This window comes from Argiope bruennichi, chromosome 1 (genome assembly GCF_947563725.1).
Source record: "Argiope bruennichi chromosome 1, qqArgBrue1.1, whole genome shotgun sequence".
NCBI lineage: Eukaryota > Metazoa > Arthropoda > Arachnida > Araneae > Araneidae > Argiope > Argiope bruennichi.
The window spans coordinates 87,623,692-87,650,969 of record NC_079151.1 but is presented as its reverse complement, the minus strand read 5'-3'; the positions used below and the strand labels follow the sequence as shown (position 1 = coordinate 87,650,969).

Genomic DNA, 27,278 nt, shown 5'->3' with positions numbered 1-27,278 from the left:
GTCAAACAATAAAATAAAAAATTGAGGAATTCAGCGTTTTAATACATTACTCCAACTACAATTCTGTTTTTAGAGTCAAAAGTCCCCTTTTCTTTTGGATGGATGGAGTTGTTTTTTATTTTTTTTTAAAGAAAAGTAATCGTCAGGTATTGAACAAAATGGGTCACATCCTGAAAAGAAATTCTTAATTGAGACGATGACATAATAATCAGATTTCAAGCGTATTTGACCATGCCATCAAACATGTGCTATCAAACATTGGCGTCATTTCTCTCTTTCTTTTCATTTTTTTTACGTGGTGTGTAATCGATTCGTATTGTATATCTGATGTATATCGTGAAATTATGTAAAGTCTCACTTTTTATAAGCACTTTTAACAAATTAAAAGTGCTTATAAAAAGCACTAAAATTAAACAGCTTTAATAGAAAGATTTAAAAGTAAAACTATTTTAGTTTTTAGCTAGATTTTTTACATATGTATTTGGATCATCAATAAATATCCACAAACACATTTTTTGATCAGTAGTATTTCAAAAAAATCAAATGCCTAATGCTATTTTGGATCTAATCTTGGTATCTGATCTGGATCTAATCTTGAATTTGGCTATAATCAAATATCTCAAGGTATTCTGAAGAAGGTTATGAAATCATATAATGACTGCATCTTAGATTTTTTTTTGCGCCGCAAATATTGTACAATTTCTTCAATAATGTGTTTAGCAGCACATAACTGAACACATATATACCTTGTAGGATGGAAATGTATACAATTTTTTATGAAGTTTTAATTAGAATTTTACTTAACCTAAAATTAAGCTGAATTTTTGAGTTTTCAAGCTATAACTTCTGAAAGTTTTATTGCTAGAAAACTAATTTCACAACATTTAAGAATTTCAAAAACTGTCTTTTAAATTTATCCATTTAACAGCTGTGCGAATTTTTTTCTAAATTTTAATATTTTTAAAAAAATATTTTTTGTATAATTTCAAAGAATAATTGCAAACATAAATTACATCGTTGCCCTAAAATTCAAGTGTTTAATTATCTTATGTCATGGTTCTTCTTCCAATTATGAAATTCAAAGAATAAGGCTTTTTTTTTTACATTTGTATAGTTTACGGATAAAACGGATAAAAAAAGGAAGTCACTGCAAAGTCATACTGCAAAATTAATAAGATAAAGGAACTACAAATTTACGTTTTTAGTAATGCCATGATGTCATAAGAATTATAAATTATTTCTAGTGAAAACAAAATATCATGCACATAATAAGTAGATCATATGTAAGACAAATAAAATAGCACATCTTGAATATCTGGAAATTTCCTGGTATCAGAGATTTGAAATTATTTCTAAACGATTTGACTGAAATTAAAGATAACCAATATCCTCGGCGAATCAGCTAGTTGCCAAAGGTGATTGGCAACAAATAAAAAAAATGAAATAACATTGCCCCGAAAGAGAAAAGGTAGATGACTTGGTAGTAACGTTTTTAATAGTACTATGATATCATGAATTTGATTCCATTAAGATGACTCATATCTACAATGAATAGAAAACATATAAGGCCATTAAAACAAAACAACTTTAAGGAATATCTTTTGATTCATAGAATGTATTTCTGGTGGGAATCATGAACAGCACGTTATATTTAAGGTATTTAATTGAAAATGAACATGAATAATATATCTGGTGAACCAGGTAGTCGCCAAAGGCGGCTGGTATTGAACAGAAATCTGTTAATAACGCGCTGCTAAGGTTTGAAAAATATTTGTAATTGATTATGTAATATTGGAAGCCTGTTCTAATTCAGTAACTATTCCAATTCTCTTAATAATTATTTATTAAGGTAAAGTTAGCACTGACTTGTTTAATTTTGCAACATAAAAGAAAAGAAAAATATTCATCCCCGTGATCTGGGAGTTCCGGGTTCGAGTCCTGGTTGGGGCATGGTTGTTTTTTATTCTATATTCTATCTGTGAGGTGTGTGAAAGAGCCCTCCTGTAAAAAGGGGTTGTGCAAACGAGTGTGCGAGTGTCATTTTAATATGAGATAAAGTCAGACTTCTGTTCTCGGGTGCTCAGGGGCCTTTACCCTCAGAAGCTACTGCACCCCTCTTTCCCAGATGTCTAGTCTTGGTTTGAATTGGTGTTCAATCCAAAGGGCGATAAGCAACAAACAAATTCATTTCCAGAGAGTTTCTAATATTTGGGAACTCAACTATAATTAATATCACAAGAATGACTTCAAGATTAACTTTTCTCTATTTGCATAATAGGTGAGAATTTCTATATTTTTCTATTTAAGATTTAATGGTAAATCCTTAGAATGACATTTGTAATTTTTGAGAGCATAGGGAATATGCTCATAAAAATCATCGAATGCTTAAGAGGTATAATTCAGAACTTTCAAATGACTTTTAAAAATATGAAATTTTTTGACAATTTTCTAAATTATAATATATTTATGTTTTAGACAAATTGAATAAAAACCGTTTGAAATAAGAAATAAAAATGTTGTAACCAAAATTACATTTTCATGTTTTTATTTATGAAAACAATAAACTTATTTACTCTTCAAAAGCAAAAATTTCAGTTAATTTGTATAGTTAATCTAAGACAACTGGGATTTTAGATTTAATTTAGAATTTATGAGAGATAATTCCGCCAGCAAATATGTATCTTTACAATTGATATAAATACTTCACAGAACAACATTTTTTAAAAATCAATCTTTAAATCAACGACTGAACTCAGAGTTTTTTTAATGGTATTTTTCAACACATTTTCGATTAATTACATCATTTAAAGTCTTTATTTTCATTTTATTTCTTTCAAAATTGTTGAAACCCATGTAAACAAGCATGACGATTAATGCTGAATCATATTCATGAGTGGGAAAAATAATCTTTTAAGATCGATTGCATCTTAAAAGACATATTCAAAATAGTTGTAAAATTTGGTCAGAATTGTAAACTTTTCCAAAAATCAGTTTTTTTCCTGTCAGAAGTTTTTGATGACTTCTTTGAATTCAAATTATATCATAGCTCGTTTTTTTTGACTGGAGAGAAACTTTAGACTTGAGGCAGAGTAAACCTGAGTAAAGAAAGCAAAGGGTGTCCCGAGATTAGTGCCATTTCCACCATTCGTGCAGTTTAGTGTTGGCAACCCTACTAATAAAACCATTTGACGATAGTTTAAGGTTAGTCAAATTGGAGCGTTACACGATAGAACAACGAGTTAATGCAAGATTTGAATTAAATAAAACACATCGTTTTTTTTAAAATTGTTATATTTTTATTGTAAAGTACACAGGATAGAGTTAGATGCGGAATAACATGTAGGGTAAATGGCCACCACGGCTTTCCTGGCACATACTCACTCTTTTGTCGATATTTTCAGTGACCAATTTGCATAAATGCGGCCTTGAATTTCTTCCTGCAATGCACGCATGCTTGTGGGATGGTTGCATACGCCTTCCACTTCAAATAACCTCATAAAAAGAAATCCAATGGTGTTAAATCACGCAATGTAGGAGGCCAGTTCTCAAATCTTCGAACTATGGTCGTCAGACTTTCATTATTTTTGAAATATTTTTCTATAATAAAAACATGTTGTTTTTATTATTTCATGTTCGTGTAACGCTCCTTTTACTAACTCTAAACTATTAGCTGTCAAATGGTATTTTTAATAAGATGCCAAACTTTACTGCCCAACTGGTGGCAAATACAAAGCTTGGGTTAATTTTTGAACACCTTTTATATATATTCGCATCGGTGATTTAATTGATTCTAACTGAATTGTCTTTATTCATTCTTATTGATATATTTCCAGCAAGTCTTGGTACCATAGAGTTTTCTAAAAACATTTTGATGCAGACAAATATTATGAGAATGCTATTTATCCAAGCAAACTACCTGCTCTTGTTAACACTTTAATTCAAATGTAGCATAAGTTGTGCTTTTCTTCCTCAATTTTTTTTGTGTTTTAATTTCTTTTCATGTTTGCTATTCATCTGTGATGTCTTTTTCAAACTGTTTTTTGACTTCTTCCAAAACTTCTGGAGACTTGAAGACTTTCAAGGTCGTCATGGCCAAGACTTTGCCAATCAGCAAAGTATTAGGTTGAGCTTCAGGGGCTCCGGAAGCTTCAGTGAAGCATCTGGTATGGTTGATGCCATCGCTGGGAATGCTATAAAAACAGTGAATGGCAGGTACTACGTGCGATATATTTCCCATATCTGTGGAGCCAAAGAATGTCGCTTCGCCTTCCCCGGGTCGCCTATTCAGGCCTTAAGAAAATGAAGCAAAATAATGTTAATGTGATCAAGAAAAGAAACTACTGACCAGTAAGTACTAGTCAGTACATTATATACTGACCTAACTCTCAAAGTATTCCAAGAACGGAGCAAACGGCATCTTTTTAATGATTTACATGTATATTGTAAATTGTGATATTGTTTTGAGTGATAGAAGATAGAGTAGTGCGACAAAGAATAAAATATAAATGTTTCTTTTAAAATTCGGAAGACGCTAAAGTGTACCTTCCTTAGTCAATCGGAAAATTACCTATTTTAGGTCAAAGCATAGAATTATTGACGCAATAAGCGCATTCAACCCTTTAACTAGGTAATATGCACTTTTATTTATTCCAGATTTATTAAAGTTATATAAATAAATAAATAAAATAATTTTCTTGCGAATGCGTGTTTTTTTTTTTTTTTTTTTTTTTTTTTTTTTTACTTACAACCTGCTGATTTTAAATTCATCAGCAAATAAACATTAATATAATTGAACAGTTATTAATACATTTTATTTGCAGTCTGATGATTGTTTGTAATTGATGTAATTGTTTGCGACTCTATGAAATACAAATGATAAAGTTGTTCCTTAAACAGTATCTAGTATTACTGAATTGCTTTTCTGTTTGTTAATTTAGCCATAAAACTTGAAATATCCTCCTTTCAGTTAAAAATGTTCAGAAAAGAATTTAAATGGATTATTAAAAATAAGAGTCATTCGTTTTAAACTTCAAAAACTATTATTTGTCAGAAAAGCAATAAAAAAATGAAACATTTTTTAAAGCATGGAGTTTTTTAAAAATCAAATTTAGCTATTTACATCTATTTATTGAATAGATCCCTAGTAGCACAAGATATTGTACGATATCTCCAAGATGTTATTCAATATTCTGGGTCTTGGCCAATATCGCGAATATATCACAATGATATTGTTCGGCCTTTTCTGCTTATTATGAGGATCTCCATATATTTGATGAAAGGATCAAGATTTGGATTCCGGGTTACATCAAATACCTAGCTTCTATTAGGATTTAGTACACATTGTGCCTTATCAATCTACAAAAATAAAAAGAATGGCGGATTTTAAAAATACATTTTAGATGTAGACGTTTGCACCATCCTCACTCCTTTAAAAATTAATATAAAGTCTTTTCCTAAAAGTTTCAAAATAGGGCATTAATCCAACAAATAGCAAAATAAAGGTACTAGATTAACGATGAATATTTCTTAATAATGCATCTGAAACGGCAAAGGTTGTTAGTGAAATACTGTAAAACTCTTCTGCATTCTGTATTACGACGCTTAAATTTGAAGATCGGACAATACCCACCTAATCTTTCTGCATATTCTTTGAATATATTTGCCAAAACTTTGTTCGTAATGAGGTTTTCGTAGGCGTTGGCTTCATCATAGCGGAACTGCACTTCACATCCTGTAGCAGTGGCAGCACTGGTAAAGCACGCTTCTGCTCTCGTTCTAAGAACTTTCAACTCGTTTCGCGTTGGAGTCCTCAGATGAACTTCCATCTCCGCCGCAGATGGAATGATATTTGGAATAGTTCCACCCTTTGTGATGATAGCTGTTATCGGAGAATGAAGAAACAACCAAAATAAATATACATAACACATTATTTTTTTTGAAGGAATACAAAAATGGAAGTTCAATTGCGAGTATGTGTAGTCATTAATAAATAATCCACAAATCTCATGTATTCAAAGTAATGGAATAATAATTTGCTTAAAGGAGTTAATTTTCAATTACGTATAATTTATTCCCAAATTGCTATATAATTTGTTTGCTATTCCCAAATCCCATTATATATAATTTGTTCAGAAATTGATAATATTCCCCCATTACATAAAATTTGTTCCCACATTGCTAATAATCCCCCATTACATATAATTTATTCCCACATTACATATAATTTTACATTACATTACATATAACTTGTTCCCACATTGCTAATAATACCCCATTACATATATTTTGTTCCTACATTGCTAATATTCCATCATTAAATAAAAATGGTTCTACATTGTTAATAATACCCCATTACATATAATTTATTCCCATATTTTTAATAATCCCCATTACATATAATTTATTCCCATATTGTCTTAAGAATATTTATTTACTAGGGTATCAATTGTCGTGCAGGACCAAAGCTTCGATGATTAACGATCTTTTAGGATAAGAATGATTATAATGTTATATTAAACCATGTCTTCTTCACACAATCATATTTCAGTTATTAAAACGGTGATATCTTTATCACTGTAATTAACACTAAATTTGTCACATTGAATGCACTGTAATATGACAAAAATAGCCGAAATGAATAAATAAAGTGTTACACAAAAATGATTTGCTTGATTTATTAACTCATTAGCTGCTGTATCCGAGGTTCGGCTGCATTTATTTATTTAATGTAAAGGTAAGAAAAACTAAAATGTATATATTTTTATAATTTTGTATTCATTCACTTAAAAAATCTAAGACATTCAACCACAATACATTACTATAAAAATATTTTTGCTAAACGATATTTTTGATTCCAAATTTGTAAAAGCTGTTTGGAGCTTCCTTTCTAGAATTGAACAGCATATAATGGATCTTTGCAGAAGCATATAGATTCTGGGTTCCTATTGGTTTTTTTAAGCGACTTTTATTTTAAAAGTTAAAAAATTTCAAGAGAAAGCAATCTAAACACTCTTTGGCATCACATAATAAGCTCTTGATTTAATATTCGATGTCTTAATACTGCAGAATAGAATTCTAGCAATTACAACTCAAATATTGCGTAAATAAATAATTTTCAAGGAATAAAATGGAAAGAGCTCATTTAAAAAGGCCAGTATGATATAAATAAATATATATTTATAATTTTGGTTGTGTTTGTTCGCTTATTTTTTATGGAAATATTTGGATTTGTACAGATCTTCATAATACTTGTTCTATTTCAGGAGTTCTGAATAAAAATTCCCTGCAGTATTTAATCAATTAAAAAACTTACAACTTAGATTTTCAGCCTGAAGATAAGGAATCAATGATTCATTAAAAAAATTGCCTTAATTTCAGATATTACAAAGTTATTGAAAAGAAGAAAGCTAAAATGAAATGTGTGTGAACACATTAAAAAAATATGATTTTGTTATTAATGTGATAAAATATATAAAAATACAATAAATCTTTATAAACTTATTAAATGAATAAAATCTCATTCCATGAATTCAAGCAAAAAAAAAAAAAAAAAAAAAAAAGACGTACAAATTAGAGGCATCAAAATTTTTAAAGCGCTGAGTTATGAGACAAATAAATTTTGATCGAATTGGCAAATGAATTTGAAGAGTTTTACTAAAGGAAAAATATATTATACTTTAAAAAACTTCTCTTTTAACAAATTATATCATTCCTCAAATAGGGGAAAAGGGTTTAATTTTTTTTCATAATATATATATATATTTATGAAAAAAGTAATTATATTTGCCTGTTGGAATTATACCTAGGGTTAATGAGACAGGAATGATCAGTATTTATTATTATATATTAATTCAAATAATTTTAACAATTTATCGAACATATATTTTTCAAATTTAACTTTCAGTGATAGTTATGCATGTATTTTTGCCTTGGGTTCTTTTTCTTCTTTTCAGACGAATCTTCTTAAAACATGTTTTCAATATTTTATTTTCAAATATTCATAGATTCTAATAGATATTCTTTTCATACAAGTCTGTGTATTTTTGAGAAAAAATTACACGTACATTATAAGCAAAGAATATGTATATCTAAAAAACTCTTTTTTCCTTCAACAACATAATCAACCAGCATTCATTTATGACCTTTATTTGCATGCATTTTGGTATTAATATATAAATAGAAACAACCACCCTAAAAGCCATTTTAAATAGATTTCTGTCTTATTGTCCAACACAATTAAGACTAGACTAGGGCTCGGCAACCTGCGGTTTGCGAGCCGTATGCGGCTCTTTTGATGTAAAGTTGCGGCTCTCCAGTTCCATACGAAAAATTATAATTTATTATAAAAACCCTTAAAAATATTCCTTAAACCCTTAAAAATAAAATATAAAATATTCTTTTAAGTACCTAATCTCTCAACAGCTTCTATTAACATAATCGTTAATTACAAGTATAAAAGTACTCTCGCGTTCATAGCAAATCCTCTCAACACAAATATAAAGGAAATCAACATTGAGCCATTTGGAATTGATGCTGGATCGCTTCAAATGCAATTGCTAGATTTGAAAACCAAAGACTTATGGAGTAGCAAGTTCACAAAACTCAAGAGCAAGTTAGAAGAGTTGGAGGTCCAGAAATACATGCACATCGCGCAGCACAAGTGGACAACTCTAAAAGAAATTCCGCGAGTTGAGGCCCTCTTACTCGATATATATGGAATTATATCGAATATATATGGAATAATCTTCCAGAATGCCACAGTGAGGTGAAGAAGTTGGCATATGGAGTGCTGACGATCTTCGGGTCGACATATTCGTGTGAGCAAGCGTTCTCTTGCATGAATATAATAAAAAGTAAAATTAGGAGTCAACTAACAAATAAAAACATAGACTCGTACTTGGAAAATAAAACAACAAGCTATAAGCCAGATTTAATCAAACTTTCAAAAGGCTTGCAAAGTCAATTCTCCCATTGATGTAACTATCTGTATTTGGGTTTTTAGATGAATAAAGATTACTCCGTATTTAAAGCCGTTTATTTAAAATTAAAAATCGAATATATAGAAGCAAATACTACAATATTAAATCGAAAATTTTTAGTGGCTCTTTAAAAGCTAAAAAATTTTGTAAATTCTTGCTTTTGGCTCTTCCGTTTCAATAGGGTGCCGACCCCTGGACTAGACCAATAAGTGAACGGTGCATTTTAAATCTTCCAGGCATGCTAACATCAGTATTACTAAGCCAAAAGATAAGCCTGATAGTTTATGTCTGAAAAGTGAATATCTGTTTTAACTTAATAGAATTATTCCGAAAGCTTGGAAATAAGTTTTTACCCTGAATCTTCCAAGAGGGTTTAAGGTGTTGCCTCAGCTGCGCAATGTTTAGGTAGCAGGACACTGCGGCATCCAGTGCATTCCGTCCTTCCCAAGGACAAGCCCCTGCATGGGCCTCCTTTCCTTTGTATTGGACAGAATACTAAAAAAGTATGCGTCGTTTTAATTTAAGGCATAGAATACAGCAGTTATTCAATGAAAAAAAAAATTTACACAGTTAATATATTCAAATTTTATTTATTTCAAATTATATCATTTCAAATCTATTTCTGAATTATAATCATAGATAAAATTGTTTGTTCAAATTTAAATTTAAAAAAATATTTAATAGGTATATAAAAACCTTATTTTATACTTTCTAAAATTTCATTTCTTTAAAATTCTCCTTCAGATTAACGATGACTATTCTTTTGAACTATCTGATTCCCATATAGATTCATCAGCCTTTGTCTTGTTAAATATGGCTTTTTTATATCTGGTATAAGACACGAGAATTTCTAAAATCATTTTTTCGTTTTTATTAATGTTATTATCTGTTATATCCTCGACTCAATCTGTTTGCGTATATATGTATTCATATATATTAATAAAAAGCTAAATATGTATAACTTTATGTCACAGAGTTTCGAATTCTTATTTTTAACCCCTTAAGAGATTTTAGAACCACTCAACTCATATTTGAATAGTAATTAATTAATATTAAAGATTTTTGAATAAACAGATATTCTTAGCTTCATGTTTTATCATCATATGTAAAGCTTATTTGTAATTCCCTCTCTAAAATTTTGCACAATATTCATTCTTGGAGGAAACAGGATGTTTCTAAATTGACACTGGTAATTTCAGAAATTAAATTTTAATTTAGGAGAATGCCAGTTTTAAAAGTGGAAACCCTAAAACGCTATTTGCTTTATAATACTTAACGCTTTTTTATTTAATATTTGACGTAATAATACGCGTCTATCTCTTAACTGTTATCTAAAACAAAATTCTAATATAATATAATTCAGTTAAGTTCAAGTATAAAATATTCATGGAACAAGATGCAATACACACTCAACGAAATGCCAATGTGTTGTAATAATGAAAAGAAAATAACTAAATTTCTTGGAAAATATTTTCATTGAGTTTATTTATTTACTGTGGAAACATTTTTATTTTTTTAATACTGGCAGAAGGATGCGACTATGAGATGTGATTAAAAAGTACAACAAAAACAATCACATCAACAATGTACAACAAAAAAGCTTGGCGTAAAATTTATTTTATCAAATATGTACAAATTCTAAAATATCAAATTTCCTCCCTGTAGTTTCTTTAGTCGGAATTTAAAGTCGGTTATTGGCGTACTCCATCATAAAAAAAAAACTAATAATCATTTTACTTATTTACGCGTCTAAGAATGAATAAAATAATCGTAAGAAAATATGCAATGCAACAGTATATTTGCATAAAATATATGCAATTAGGAATTTTATAAGTGAGATGTTTGAAAAGATATATATTAAATACATATAAAGTAATTTTAAGTAATGCATTAGAATTTGTGTAATAGTATTAAGTTGTATATTAAAGTAGCATTTGTAAAAATATTGACTAAATGCATTTCAGGTATTTTATTTTAGCAGAAGTTAACTTGGCCAATTATAATTTTTGCTATTAAATACTGATTTTATACAAATATAAGAAATACAGAAACAGCATTTTGAAAACGTTGATTTTGAAGACGTCAACTACTCTATGGTTATTTTGGACTTTTCAATTTTTTTTAATAAGTTTTAATCATTATTATAAATAATAAAATTTGGAGAAACAGGATAGTTTTCTATTAGTTCTAGGAGAGGAACCAATCCCGTTTTTTTCAATGATAACAGAAATGATCAGGCTTTTAGACCATACATATTGTCGGCAAATGTTTGCAAGTTTCCAAAATAGTTAATGCAACGCATCGGAAAAAATTTGTATGTGTAAAATAAACAGCTGGAGGATTTTTTTAATCATCATCTCATTTATTTATTAACTGATTCAGACGCTTTCACACTTTTCTGATAAATGATTATAGATCTAGATGTATTAAAATAGAAGAACTTTAATTGTAAACAGCCTGCGTCTTATACAAATTATGTATCTATTGAAGTATTGTAAAGTATGTTCAAAGATTATTGTTATCTATATCCATATATATACTTATAATAAAGTTCAATGTGTGTGTGTTGGCGCTCTACAGGGCAGGCCGATCGACCTATAGCTACCATATTTGGTACGTGCATACTTTAGAGGCCGGAAATGTACACCTCGGAGCTATTTTTTTAAAATTTTAATTAGAATCTTAATTAATTAAGCGAAATTTTGACTTTTTCTCGAAATAACTTCCGAAAATATCATTGCAGAAATTGATTTTTACATGAAATTAAAGATCAGAAAATAATCTTTTCAATTATACAAATGTTTTAACCTATAAATTAAATTTCAATTTTTAATGAATAATTAAAAATAATTTAATCATATTTTTCAACAATTTATTTCTTACAAAATAAAAATAAAATTTAACCTGCACGAGCAAGTTACACGTCCATGGGGAAAAATTATCTTTTATCAACGCGTTGCCATCACATTTACAAAAACTCAAATTAAAAAAATAAGTTAACTATCATTCCAAATCTAATATATAAAAATCTCATGTCACGGTGTTTGTGTTCGAACTCCTCCGAAACGGCTCGACCGATTTTCATGAAATTTTTTATGGTATTTGGTAGGTATGAGAATAGGTCGTAAAGTATATTTCACAACGCTAGGTAATTAGGGTGTTTCTATCCACGTTCACCGTACGATGAGGTGATCAACGTTTGCTTGAAATCATCGCCACTGTGGCGTAATGTTGAAAAAAACCAGCTAAAAATAAACACGTGCGTCCAAATGCTACAAGATCTATCGGCTGACACATTCTCGGACCAATTGTTAGATATCGGTGATGGAAAAGTTGCTCTCTATGAAAATACTGGATTCATAAAATTGCCCACTAATTTCTGCACTATTGTTGATGCGCAAAATGCTCTCATTGACCGCATATTTCCCGATGTACGCACATAATACATAAATCATGCGTGGCTGGCAGAAAGAGCCATTTTGGCAGCAAAAAATGGGGACGTCGACGATTTAAACTTTAAGATACAGCAGTCGTTGCCAGGGGACTTGGTATCATACAAATTGATCGATACAGTTTGAGATGCTAACGAAGCTGTAAATTATCCAACAGGGTTTTTGAACTCACTGGATTTGCCAGGTATGTCATCACACTTCTACGACTGAAAGTTGGATCTCCGCTTATTTTACTTCGGAATTTGAACCTACCATGTCTGTGCAATGACACACGACTGGTCATTAAAGAATTGATGGAAAACGTTATCGAAGCCACCATTTTGAATGGTAAATTCCGAGCCGAAAATGTTTTTCTGCCATGAATTCCAATGATTCTCACAGACGTGCAAATCGAATTCAAACGCGTTCAATTTCCTATTAGATTCGCATTCGCAGTGACAGTCAATAAGTCGCAAAGCCAAACGATGTCTGTTTGCGGCTTAGATTTGGACACACCATGTTTTTCACACGGGGCATGTTCTCGCGTGGGCAAACTATCGAGCTTATTTGTGTTGGCTAAAGATGGACTGAGAAAAAGTATCGTACACTCAATTGCTCTTCGAAATGAATATTGATTTTCATTATTTCATTTTTATACTTTAGGACAAAAAATATATTACTTTTTTCACTTTACGTTTAACTGTTAAGAGATCAAACAATGTATATGTTCGTTACGTTAATGAAATACATTGTATTGAGAAAATGAATGGTTGGTGTTTTTTTAGTTTTTATCGGCAATCATCGTCTACAGTGCTCCATTCCTCTTTGTCATAGATCCCATCTCTACACACTTACAATGCATTCGTTAACAACCAAAATATTCAATAGAAATAATTTATAAGGCAGAACAACGTTTGCCGGGTCAACTTGTTAAACATATAAAAGCTTAATTTTCATCACGTGCCTGTATGATATGAAATTAATATGAAATACGACATTTTCTAAAAAATAAATGTAAGGAAATGTTTTCTGTGATCTTTTACAATACCTATATTACTAATTCAATGTAAGAGTTTTATTTAATGCAAATATGGTTTAAAATGTGTAATATATCCACTCTAATTAGAGTCCAACAGCTAATTTGCAAACTTTTAGTAACAGACATATGTGTGCTTACAAAAATGGTCTAAATGAAATAAATAATTATATTTTATGTAAATTGTCAATAAATGTTGATGAATTACGAATTTCAATTTTTTACATATATTCTCTGCCCTGTGAATCATATTTAACGAAATATTCTTGAGACGCTAATATTTTAAATAAAAAGAGTTGCACTCCAATTAACTAAATCAATCACTAAAGCTGACCAATTTATGAAAATTGAATTATAACCATTTTATAAAAAAGGGCGATTTTAGATCACTGCATCGACCGTTTCAAAGAAGCCAATCATCTCCCAAGGTTTCTCAAGAGTGATTGGCATAGATTATGAAAATGTCGATTGTTCTAATTTTGTAATATTCAAAACTTAATAAATCGTCAGATTTGAATTCAGAAGATAGAAATGTTTATATTAATTTATTTAAAAGTTGGAATGTTAAGAATATTTTGCAGAATATGATTACTTGGAACCAAAGAACTGTCTAAAATTTAAACTTCATAATTTTTTAAAATATATTTATATACCTAAAAATATGAGATATTATTATTGACAGCATTTATATCTTGTCAAAAATAAAATTAAGAACTGAATTTTTCATTGCATCCGTGAAATATTTGACGGATAATTCTTTGAGATACTGCAAATTAGGAAAATTATTCTGTAGTGCACATAAGACTTCAACGCTGAGCGACTCTGCTTTTAATTATATATATATAAAAAAAAACGTGCAGATTTAGTAAAAAACGTTTTTATATTAATTGCAGTTTCATCATTTCTGCTTTAAAATGAATTTTATGGGTGATAATAGAAAATTAGAGAGAGATGCGTAATACAATGAACAAAACGGCTTAAGGTCTGCGTAATTGTATAAGTGGATGATATGATTATCAAAATTTGAAGCTTAAAAATATTTTGCTGTAAAACCTATTATGAGAACAAGTTTCATAATATATTAATTGAACATTTCAGCGAGCATTAATACTGGCGAACAGGCTAGTCACCATAGGCGGCTAGTGATTAATAAAGTATGAAATAATTTCTTATTTAAAATTAAGGATTACATGCGAGCAGTTTCGTTTTAAGCTATCTCGTGAAACTAAATTATATCACGAATAATCGTTATGAAATTTTTTAAACTGATAAAAATGATTATTATTAGCATTTTAAATTATTTTATTTGAATAAAAACGAACAAAAAGAATAAGTTCACTTTTTAAAATTAAACCAATGGTAAAAAAAAAAAAAAAAAACTCCCCAAAACTTTCTTGCATACTTGTCATATTAGAAAAAGTCTTACATGGCATTGGCGTACAATTGTTACGAAATATTAATCTTTGGCGTGTTTAGCACTTTTACTGAATCTGTTGTGTCATCCTCGGCGAGTTATTTGGCGACTAATTCCTGACATGCATTAATAGCATCCAAAAATCGAATTTGTACTTTAAACGGGTTTTCTCAATCGATTGAAGCAAAATTTTGACCCAAAACCGCACTTGTAGTTACAAAATTTAAATTTGATACATTTAAATTTCTGAATTTTTGAAAGATCACGTTTACATGTTTCCAAAAATACAGATTGACAGATAGTCAACTCGTAATTGGATTTGGCTAAAAATAGGCAAATGTTTACATTATAGATGTTAAATCTGTGTACTAAATTTTAACAATCCAGCTCTCTTCGTTTTGTAATTCTCTTGATAACTTATATTCGTACAGTAGGACAGTCGGATTTCCTCTGAACAGGTTTTACACAAGATTTGACAGTTATCTACAAATTTGGGGCAAAGATCATAAACCGAATTTCTACCGTCTTGTCCAAAGCATTTCTAGTTGTCTTTATCACAGACAGACAGATGGACATTTTCGAAAAATGTGTTTTTCGAACTCATTAAGGTCTAAAACGTGGAGATTCGTTAAAGTCTCGAGTTCGAATTTTTCGACGAGTACTTTTCTGTATTACGTATACCAAAAAATAAAAATTGTTACTTTATTAAAGAGTGTATCTATTTTGCATACTTTTCTAAAAAAGGCATGAATGAGCCATTAGCATCCGATAGTAAAACACACTTACTCTGACATTGCAAAGTGTCCGAGGAAAAAAGTTTGTGATTTTAGCAGGATGCACCATCATTGCTGAGTCTATGCCTTCGAATGCTCCCAGTTCCAGCAACCTTATTTTTCCTCCACCGCCCTCTTCTGCTGGAGTTCCCATCACAACCAACTGAAAGCGAAAAATTCCAAATTAATATCTTGTAATAAATAATAGTCAATGATTTATATTTATTCGAATGACAATCAGATATTTGTATAGAACTGTAGGCTTAAAATTCATGAGTAGGAAATAGATCTTACAAGCAGTTGAATTTGCTTTTTACGCACTTTAGAAAATTCATAATACTTTAACCAAAGCAGTTATATAGACTTTATAATAAGCAGTCTTTAACTGAGCAGTTAAATCGCCTTTTTATGCATAATTTTATCTGATCAAAATATATTTTGACAATTTATCGAAATGTAGAATGGTTTATTGTTGATAATTTTATAAATTTCCTTCTACATTTTTATAAATTTCGTAAACGAAAATTAAATCCTCAGAATCTTTGAATAGCTCTGAGAGATTTGTTTATACGGAGAGAGAAAATATTCCTATTATAGTTTAGTTTGGATTCCTTTTCATAATGTTGAGTAAATATGCGTTATCCCATTTATTTTATTTTTATTGAGATTGAAACATCATCATCACACGATTTCAACTTTTTTCAAATTACGTAAACAAAAATAAAATCCTCAATGTCTTTAAATGGAAAACTGACGTGTCGAATTTATTTATATAGATAATTCAATTAAAAAGGAATAATTAGCAAAAATAATTAATTTTATCCAGTAAAAATAGTTAAAGGTGGTTTAATATTTATGCTACAATGTTATAATAGAAAACGCCAGTCAAAAACTAGCTTTGCGGCTACTTGTGCTTGAAAAAAATGGAGAATGGAGTACATGAATGTTATTGACCTACAAGCATTATTATTGCTATAAATAAAGTGACATTGTTAATATAGTTATTTCTTTAATTAATCTGCTATTATTAAGAATTAGACTAGGCATCGAGGTTGTTAATTTAGAATGTTTCGGTTAAAACTCTGTCTCACTAGAATTCCAAACAATAAAGAACTTATGTTCCTTTTTGTTCTTGAGTTTTTCTTTCCTCGAGAATTACGTTCGATTTCCTACCAGGATTTCCTTAATAAATGTAAATAAAAATAGATAGTTATTTAAGTAACTAGTTGTTATTTGTTTGAAAAACAAGATGATCTCCTGTGAATCTGCAATGTTGAAAGGAAATAATTTTTTAAATATTTGTTAGAATGGTACGAATGCTTGCAATGAAAGAAGTCATAAAAGAAAAATTTTAACTACATTTCTACATTCTTCCAAAACGTTATACTCAATCTATTTTCATATTTTTATTGTTAAAAATTAATATATATATACATCCCTATGTTTATGCTTATTGAAAATGCAACTCCATTTTTGCGGAAATGGTAGAAAACTTACATCAGCCAATTTCTAAACCAATGTAAACATTTTAGCAAAAAAAAAAAAAAAAAAAAAAAAAAAAAAAAAAAAAAAAAAAATGAAAGTTTTGATTTTGTTTGGCATATTTTCAAGGGAACGATTCATTTAATAAGTCAAAAGTGAATTATTTTTATTCGGTTATTTTAGTTTCAAAGTAAGAAATAAAGTATCTCTCAAACTTTCCTCCTCGGAAAACAATCCTCTTTGAAACAATGTGCTTGAAATTTTTCCATGTTCTTTCCAATTAAAGAACAGGGAATCTGTAATGATTAAATAGTTATTTCATTTCAGAGCTATTGGATAATTAATATTTAGCTCGTAAAACAAAAATAAATTTTCTTCACTAGAAATAACGTACAAATGAGAACATTAGAAGACTAACCTTTCCTTTCAGATCAGCATCCTCTTCCATGGCTGCCTTTACTGCTATGGCTGCAGCCAATCCAGCTTCTGCAATGAGATTGTGGCCACAAGCATGCCCGATTTCTGGTAAGGCGTCGTATTCGAGGAGAATAGCTACGGTAGGACCTGAGACTGAGGCAAAAATGTTAATTAAATATAATTAAATTTGAATTATAATTTTGCATTAATAATAAAATACAAATGTCTCAGTAACTGTATTTTGTATGTATGAATTTGTGATATCGTTCCTTTACCATGTTATTCTTATGAGAAGAATAGAGATTAACAGAGATTTTCAATGGATACCAAGTCACTGACCTTGGCTTCAGATTTGATGAAAAAATTAAGGTTCTGGAAATGCAAAGAACTAGAAGGAAGTGAGATCTGGAGATTCTTTTGTGGATTTCTATGAGCTGTCAAAATGTTTTGTAAATCGAAATTCTCAAACGAGTTTATTTCTGAAGATATGTTCATGCATAAGAAGGTAAGCTATCAGACGTTGAGAGTTATTTATATATCTATTACATTTAATTTAATAATGACTTGCCCTTTCCATTTATTGAGTACTGTTTTTCGTGTGCATTTTATCTGCACTTTTGTTGAATGCGCTTCGTCTTTTTCTCGAATATTTGTGGAATAAAGCATTGGACCCCATCACCCAGCTTGTTGATTAGTAAGAAGAATCCAAAACGATTTTTGTAACTTATAGCTACTAAAGAAAGTATAACACATAGAAAAAAAAGAAATAATGCAAAGAAACATATTGAAGAAGAAATTTTTTTTTGAAAATGAAATAAATTATAGAAATTTTAAGATTGTGTACCTAAATATCCCCATTATTTAATTTGTGATATAACATAAAAAGCCATAAGTTCTGCCTTCAAAAGAACAATATAGCTTGGCCTCCTCATTTATCTGCCTTTGTACAGTGTAAATCCTCTTTCATTTCCTTTTGTACATATATTAACAGTATTTTTCCCCGTATGATTTAAATTTTACTTCCTACATATATTTGCATATATATTTTTGTATTTATATTTTGTATATTTTATTTGATCATGCTTATTCAATTGTTTATATCATTTACTGTATGTTTCTATTACTATGTGAGCAATTTTGTTTCATTTTTGTTTGTGTATCTACTTGTTTTTTGCATTTGTGCCTGCGACCTTATATTTGAAATTTATTTTACTGTCAATTGCGTACTGACTTACATCTGTAAGCCTTGTGGTATACTTGTTGGCACACAAGGAGTTTATACATAGAGAACAAAAAAAAAAACAAAAAAAAAACATAAATCGTCTGTTTGAATCATCCGAATTTATTTCTACTTTTTATTTTCTTAAATTCGAACAATTATTCACTAAAGGTAAAATTAATCAGAAGGACTTGACTCTCCGAAACTTTCTCGTAAATTCTCCAATAAAGATCTTATCCAGTTATTGTATTTCTGAATTATCAGGCTTCTATGCACAAGGGCTGCTCTTCCTCCGCATAAAGTTGTGGATTCTGGGTAAGACCGCAAACAACTTGCATGGCATTAGTGAACAATAGTTAGGAAATATATATCTTTAGCTGGAATCTGGCACTTTTACTAAATCAATTGCGAAAATATGTATTTTGGAAGTATTTTGTCAGCCGATTATACCAAAATTTCAGACAAAATTACAGTTGTAGCCACAAGAGAATCACGTTCAATGATTTTAGCCACTAGGTTTACATACATGTGAAAGTACAGACAAACAGACGGTCAAATATTTAAAGGTTTTGGTTCAAAATTTGTTAAATATCTATATTTTAGACGCTAAACCTATCTTACTCTATTTCTCAATCTGTCTATTATCAATTTAGATTATCTCATTTTGTATTTATCAAATTCGCTTCTACTCAAGCAGACAAACCGACAGATTTACAGGGAATGGATTCTATTCAAAATTTGATAGAAAATCTATAAATTTGGTCGTAATTCCATAAACCAAATTTCAGCTTTCTAGCTTCAAGTTGTTCCGAGTTACGTTCAAAGACAGACATAACGCCAAAAATATACTTTCGGACACAAAGAAATCTAAAAAGCAGAGATTCGTCAAAATCATGAGTTTAAATTTTTTGACGATCCCAAACCTTTATCTTATATATATCTCGTATTAGAGAAAGTAAAAAGTCGAGAGGAGAATTCCGCAAAAAACTTATAGCTTCTATTTCTTTGGGGAGATTAGGACGATTTAAAATTTTTACAATTCTTCTGGGAATAAAATCAATAAGTTATCTAAAGCGAAAGAGTTTTTGTAAGTCATATTTGATAACGAAACAGAGTTTAAAAACTTAAAAATCGGCGTATAAAAATAAAATTATTGAATAAGGAAACAAGTGAAATTCGACATCGAAATAGTACTTTTTGTCAATTGCAATATTTCTTCTTTGTATTATTTAGGTACGAGAAAGTAGAGATAAAAGGTAAGATTGAGATGTGATGGCAATCCAAGCTCCCTCTCATGTTACAACCCAATGTCACGATAGAAAACCAACTTTTAAATTATTATATCATTTTTAACAATGGTTTTTTTAATAAAACTTTTTTAAATTTTTATTATAACCCGAAAAGAGCTACCTTCGATCTGCTGTAGTGTCCAAGGAAGCTGAATAACCATCGTGGTAGCACTCTGATGGGAGCTATGCTTTATTCCTAAAGACCAATAGTTGCCAGCCACTGTACAATTCCTCCTTCTTGAGGTATGTCCCATCATCAGAGTGCAGATAACTCGACCCCATGCCATTACTTTACCCATCAAGTAAATTTTTGAAAATTTCGTTTTTAATTGCTTTTGAATTTTTCATTTTGATAGAATTCGATAGATAGATAGAGTCCTTTTTAATTTGCTATAATGTATACATAAAAATAAAATTTAAATTAATTTGTACAATACCATTTCTCCATTTATACCATAAAAAAGATTTTTGTTCTTTTGAAAAGGGTAGAAAGTGATAAAATCAATTACAATAAGTGGAAAATATTCAAAAATTCACTCAAACTAAATACTGATAACAGAATCAATTCTAAATTTTTGGCCAAGTTGATTAGATGAACTTTTTTGTTCATAACAAAGATTTTCGTAACAAGTCAGGTAAAAGTTATGTTCACTGATGTTGACATCGTATCTTCTCATGAAAGAAATATATAAATTCTCTCTGATTCTCACTCCATGCTTATTTGTCCCATGAGAATCATTTAAAATTTAAAATCTCTTAATACCAACAATGTAATGAGCATCTAGATGAAATATTCTCATTCTCAAATTGCATCCCTAATAAATCCAAAAGGAAATAAAACAAAATTTCAACCAAGTAAAAAAATATGCAGAGTTATATCTTCATTTTTTGATTTTAATGATGATGCTGTTTTAAATTTGCCATAAAATAATTAATTGAATCTGCCATCAAATAATTCAAATATTTAATCATATGATTAATTATTTGAATAATCAAATAATTAATCCATTCAAATAATTAATTTAACGGCATTCTTTTTTGTAAATTTTTATTCTTGATTTGTTTTTTTTTTATCTGTGATAATATTAACATGCATTTTAATTATGTTTTGCTTGCTTTTAAATTAATTTAAACTGTGCATTTTGCATTTCTATCAAAAGTACACAGATATATAAAATTATAGTTTTTCTTTTTGATTTTAGCTATAATTGTTTTGTTTTATGCTCTGTTTTTGTCATCAAAGAATTATTTGATGTCAAAAACAAGGAATTATTTGATTAGCATTTCCCCCCTAAATTATTATTTTTGATTCATTTGTTTTATTTTATAATTTCTACTTTTATCATTAATTTCACTTGTGTGCTGCATGCTTTTAAGCTATTCTAAATTTTGCATATTATCAAAAGTACAAAAATATAGCTTCTCTTTTTGGTTTAACCGAATGATTGTTTTATTTTACATTTTGTATTTGCTATTCAGGAATTATTTAGTGGCATTCCTCTCGTAAATTTTTATTTTTGATTTACTTCCTTCTATTTTGTCTGTAGCAACTTAGCGACACATTCTAATTGCGCCCTGCTTGCTTTTAAATCCCATCTAAACTTTATCTATCTATCTATTATCATGATTGATAAGTTTTTCTTGTATTTTAGCCCTGCGAAACCAATTTAACTTCATTTTCATCCGTATTTTTTTTTTACCAAATTTTAAATGTTTTAAATTTTCTCATAGACAAATCTGACTCTTAAACCGTAAAATTCTAATCCGAATTCATGATTTCCAGAAAAAAATTATGTGCAAAAACTTTATTTGAAGAACTGAGTAAATCTGATATAACAAACGAATCATTATTATTATTTTTAAAAAATATGCAGTATAGACAAAGATACAACGGCAGAAAGACATCTTATCAATTACTGTCATTCCATGGTATATTTATTGATAACTTCTTATCAGAACTGAGTCAACCGTGATTATTAGACAAAATGCCTACAATCTCGGAGATTCGAACATTCTTAACAGGGGACAAAAAAATTTTTCAATGCACACTGATAATCAACTATATTTAGTTTATTCTAATTTTGTCCAAGAAAAAATCTAAATAAAATGCAAAATAAAATGGCCATTATTTTATTTAGTTCATTGCTCGGTGATATTTAATGACTGTAAAATTTATTGTTCACTATGCACAGTAAAAAAAATCCATAAGATATAAAAAATTATTCAGTATAAGGACATTTATTACTGAGAATAGTCGTTAATATCAGGGTTTGGATCAAGTCCGTCAACAGATTGACTGTTGACGCATTTATTCATATATATTTGAACATGATAACTGAAATACGCAATAAGTTAGATGGTTGAACTTGAGTGCATGACCTTTATTTCAAAAAATTGAAAATGTGAATCTTGTTTTGGCTAAAGGCCAGATTAAGGTGGGTTTTTTTTTTTTCATTTGCCCTTTGGGAACAGAGTTAATAAATGCTCTAAAAAAATACAATTCATGAAATTAAAAGTAATTTTTAGGAAACTAATTAAGAAAATATTTTCTGGAGAGAAAACCTAATTTATGAGGAAGATACATTGTATTTAAAGTGCACCAATACGTTAGATTCAATATACAAATGAAATTATCCAAACTAGAAGTAATCAATACACCTTAAGTTTATATTGCATTAAAATACTATAAAAATGAAAAATTGAAGAAAAAATTGTGGAATTTAACCTAAAAACTTTATCACGGATCCCATTCCAACAGGAATTCAAACCAGAGATTTTTTTTCTGGGAATCTGACTTTCGACCAAGTATTGTGAAGCTACAATCTGAAGAAATCGAGATTTGGAAGACAATAATTAGTGAAGTTCGAAATTCGAAACCAAATTTTAAATGAAACTTACAAGTCTAACTTAGCTATACTTGTAAAAGAATTTGCTCAAAAATTAAAAGGAGACGACGAAGCTTACTCTATGCAGTTGTCAATTTTGAAACCTCCGCGTTTTAGTCTGAAAACGCCAACAAGCCTTGATAAAGTCTTCAGACCACCATCTTCAGTCTTGAAAACAGGCACCAGTTTTCTGGTAACTATTCATCACTTTTTCCCCTGTATTTTTCTTTAGTTTCTCCTATTTTAATTCTACTTTAATGCAATGCAAAATTAATTCTTATTGATATTTTTTTAGTTTGGATTTGTTTAGTTATATTAACATCTCGTTTGGTATTAATACTTAGAACACTTCGTAATTTTGAACATTAATTTGATAAAAATAATGATACCTGAGCTAGTACCCCATTCTCCAATATTCATATGATACCACCGAATGGACCTTTGGTTCACGTCATAAGATTAAACGTGCACTGCTTTCGCATGCAGGATTAATCTTTAGAGGAATCTTATTTCGAATCTTGAGCTCTTCAACCGCGTACTCGAAACCTTTCTACTACACCATAGCGGCCCGTGTGCATGGATGCCTGATAGCACAAAAATTCAATAACTGGATAAATGGAATTTGGTATAAAGTCTTCACATTAAGTGTATAAATCTATCTCAAATTTTAGATTCAGTGAATTAATAAGAAAAGTTCCAAAATGCGTATTCGATTTTCTGCTAGCTAAACACAAAACACTCTGTACTGAGTATTCGCTCTAGAAAGTCAAGTACTGTTCTCGCTGATTAAAAAGAAAGATTGATAAAATTAAAAATATTTGAATGCTTACCTTTTTTAGGACAAAATTCTGCTCTGAAGGCCGTTGGCATAAAATAATGTTTTTGAACCTGGAATCCACATCGCTTGAGCGCGCACGTCAGCACGGCATGGGCCTGAACCTCTTTGTAATTGAGCTCCGGCATTTTCCATATTTCCTGGCTTATAGAATTCAAAAATTCTTTTTTGTCCTCTATTTTAGCGCAGACGATTTCAAAGTCCTTTTCACTCATTTTTTTCAATGTGTCTTCACACTTTTTGCTTCTCGTAGATTGAGCAATAAATTCAAGCTCTAAAATTCTTCTCCGGGATTTTATTTCGCGATAATAAAAAGATAATTTTCTATTATCTTTGGAACAATAAGATAGATATCTTACACATGAACTATCTTTTAAATGAAGAAACATCAAAGGTCGAATAAAGAAGCCAAATTATTTTGAAAATTTCCTTCATATAGAATACTAAAAGAATTCTAATTAAAAAAATATTTATATTTAAACAATCCCATCTGAAAATAAAGTTAAAATTTAACTAATTATATTTTTTTTCTGATTTCGCTTTATTTTTTAACACTTTTTATTCAAATTTATATGAATCTGTCAGTTGATTTTTTTACTAAATTTAACGTAGTGGAATTTTGAGATTTCGTACACTTGATGACATTATATTATTTCAATATTTTCAAAAAAAAAAAAAATAAGTAACAGTTAATCGATTGAATATTCTAATATTTTCAGAATTCAATTTTCAGCAATCAAATGATTTAATTAAATGTTGATTGCATATTTGTATTGACATCTAATTGTCCGTCTAAGAAAAAAAAATGCAATAGTTCTATAATATTTATAGATATAATTTATTAATTAAAAACTTAAAAATAGAAAATAATAAAAATAAAATTTCACTGTTTAGTAGACTAATAAGTATGTAATCAAAACATTATTTTTATTCAGTAAACATATAATTTATCTCAATGATCATTCATGTTATTTAAATTAGTTTTGCAAACGACTTTCACCAGTATGCACAATTTTGAAGAGAAAATAAACATGATACTATTATCTGATTCTGATTTTTATTTTACTTCGTTCTTTAAAAACTTTATTTCATTTAAAATATCAAAATAAATATGACCCATTTTTTTTAATTTAACAGAATCTTTTTAGTATGCAAAACTGAGTATGGATTATTTCTTGATTCCGGATTGAAGATGCCACAGAAATTTATTGTAATTTCTTTCTAAAAAATACGACACAAATATGGCAAAAATTAAAATCTTCTAATACAGTACAGCTATTTCCAAAATCCTAATATAAGGAATCTATTAACGGTAGGTCATTCTGGAAAATATCAGATAATTTTTTTTATCATAATTATAAATAATATTAGAATGATTCTTTAAGATTTCAATATTTTAGATTATTTTATATAAGTTTTTATAAATTTTTGCGATCTAATATGTAACATGATTAATGTATTTAAAAAATGAATATATAGAGTATTCCTCAAAATAAATATTATATTATTATTTCAATTTTATTCGAAAATTTTTTTTAAAAAATGACAACTACTTCACATCAATGAATTAAATATAATGTGATATAACTTTTGAACAAATCATAATCTTGAGCCAAAATAGTAAATGGCAATATTTTTTAATATTATTTCACATCATATGAAAAAGTGTAAAGAAAGTGAACAAGAAATTCACTCATATGAAAAAGCGAAAAGTGCAATTTAAGAAAAGAAAGATATCATTGATTAAAAGTTATAAATAAAGTTAAGAATTGTGAGGTAATCGATCACAACAAAATTAAAAAAAAAAACGATTAGAAAGGCGAATCTATCCACTTCAATGATAACATTTTATGATTATATTTGTTTTACCAAAAAGGCAAATTATTTCATCACTGCTGAGTGAAACGTTTTGGACCTTAGATGAAGTTTCGTGAATTTTTCTAACAACTATTTAAGAGAAATGTATAGGCCTTTTTACTTGTTCAAAACCACTTATTCAAAAATTGTTCATTTTTTTTTCTTACTTGCTTAATAGTATCCATAAAAAATACATGTCTATCTTTGCTTGTTCAATTACATCAATAAAGACTGAGGTGAAATCTTTTGTTGTAAAAACTTATCAGTCTCGTTTGGTTTGACAAAAGCTATAACTTCCCATGCATAAAAATATTAATGAAAATATTAATTTTTTTATTCGTTTATTGATTTAGTAAGAAGAAAATCGGAACTGTTCTTCTGCAGATATATGAAATATTTGAAATCGAAATTCTTTAAAATAATTTTGTATGATAAAATGGAAATCTATTATTTTTGTGAAGTGTAAAACTGTTATTTGACCACCTAGAACAAGTATGTCCCTCATTCCACCACTCATCAAGATTATCCCAAGTGCGAGATACTGGACTGTTATGCAATTTTGCACACAAATCACACATCCATGGCTGTAAGTAGGGTTTGTAAATGCTCTTCCACCAAAAGTAAGAAAGGTACAGAGTATCGGTTTTAGACACTTTCCATAAATATCGACCCAAATCTTCAGGGTTGTTGAAATCCATGGCATTTATCACAGAATGACGCGGAGTCACAGTTGAATAGTCCGCACCTCCTAGTACAACGGGTATGATATCATAATTCAAAGGATTAAATAACTTTTCTGTAACATAATCTCTACAAATAGCATTTTCAAAAGAGATATAAAACTTATATCGCACGGCCACTCTTGTGTAACACTTTTGAGTTTCAGCAGGTCTGCAAAATTCTTTTCCACACCCTCCAAAAACATCGACTGGATATATTTTCTTTAATTGCTTTATGTATTCTTCACGATTGCTGTCAGTATTGCAGTTACTGACAAACCAGACAGCTTTGTTCTGTTTCGTGCGCAAGGAAATCAGCCTTTCTTTAAATCTTGTCAACTTAACCATCGGTTGGGGTAATCTTCCCACAAATCCATATTGCATCAAGATGTCTGATTTTCTTCTGTAACTCATGGTCCAGTTGAAAATTCCGTTGAATTTTTGCATGTCTCTGATTTCTAACCAGGGAGGCTCCATAGAGTACAAAATCCACACTTGATTTGGTGAATAACGTCGTGGAATGCTGAAGACCTCAAGATCCCGTACGTGGAAAAGCAAAGCATCAGCCTTGTGAATCTGTGATGGCTCTTTAGTAACATGGCAGTTATAGATAGGACAAGAATATCTAATGAAAGTCTTGTAACCAATATGCAAGGAGTAAAAATGTTCAGCATTCCATTCCCCAAAATAGGGCGTTGCCAGAAAAATTGTCTTTTTAGATGAATTCATGGACGAAAGATTTTTGTAGCTTTGGTATCGGAATCCCACAGTTCTAGAATTTTCATTAAAAAATTTGGGTATTGAAGAATTTAATAAATATTCTCTCACAATAGGGAAAATACTTTCCTTCATTTTATAATTGTCCTTTTTAACAATCTGAAAATGTGCTGTAGATTTTACATTCGGATCAGAATAGATTAATGAAACTAGAAAAAAATGCCTG

The 27,278-nt window shown here is 29.3% G+C and overlaps 2 protein-coding genes across 4 annotated transcripts in view; both read right to left on the bottom strand.

The window, feature by feature from the left end:
- Positions 1–24,009, bottom strand: part of LOC129981635 (xaa-Arg dipeptidase-like) — a 29,454-nt gene extending 5,445 nt beyond the window's left edge. For 2 of the 3 annotated variants that reach the window (XM_056092565.1, XM_056092573.1), the window contains exons 1-5: positions 23,755–24,009; positions 17,533–17,684; positions 15,646–15,795; positions 9,332–9,473; positions 5,630–5,878 (exon numbers count right to left, since the gene is read on the bottom strand). In XM_056092565.1, coding sequence (XP_055948540.1) covers positions 5,630–5,878; positions 9,332–9,473; positions 15,646–15,795; positions 17,533–17,684; positions 23,755–23,974 — 913 coding nt within the window. In that variant the 5' untranslated portion in view covers positions 23,975–24,009. Of the gene's footprint in view, positions 1–2,707; positions 4,291–5,629; positions 5,879–9,331; positions 9,474–15,645; positions 15,796–17,532; positions 17,685–23,754 lie in introns of those variants that run through there. The other variant, XM_056092556.1, reaches the window with a different exon arrangement.
- Positions 24,010–26,029: 2,020 nt separating this feature from the next.
- LOC129973464 (alpha-(1,3)-fucosyltransferase C-like) lies at positions 26,030–27,064 on the bottom strand. The gene has a single exon (XM_056087501.1). It carries the CDS (start codon positions 27,062–27,064, stop codon positions 26,030–26,032), a length of 1,035 nt encoding a protein of 344 aa, XP_055943476.1.
- Positions 27,065–27,278: the final 214 nt, after the last annotated feature.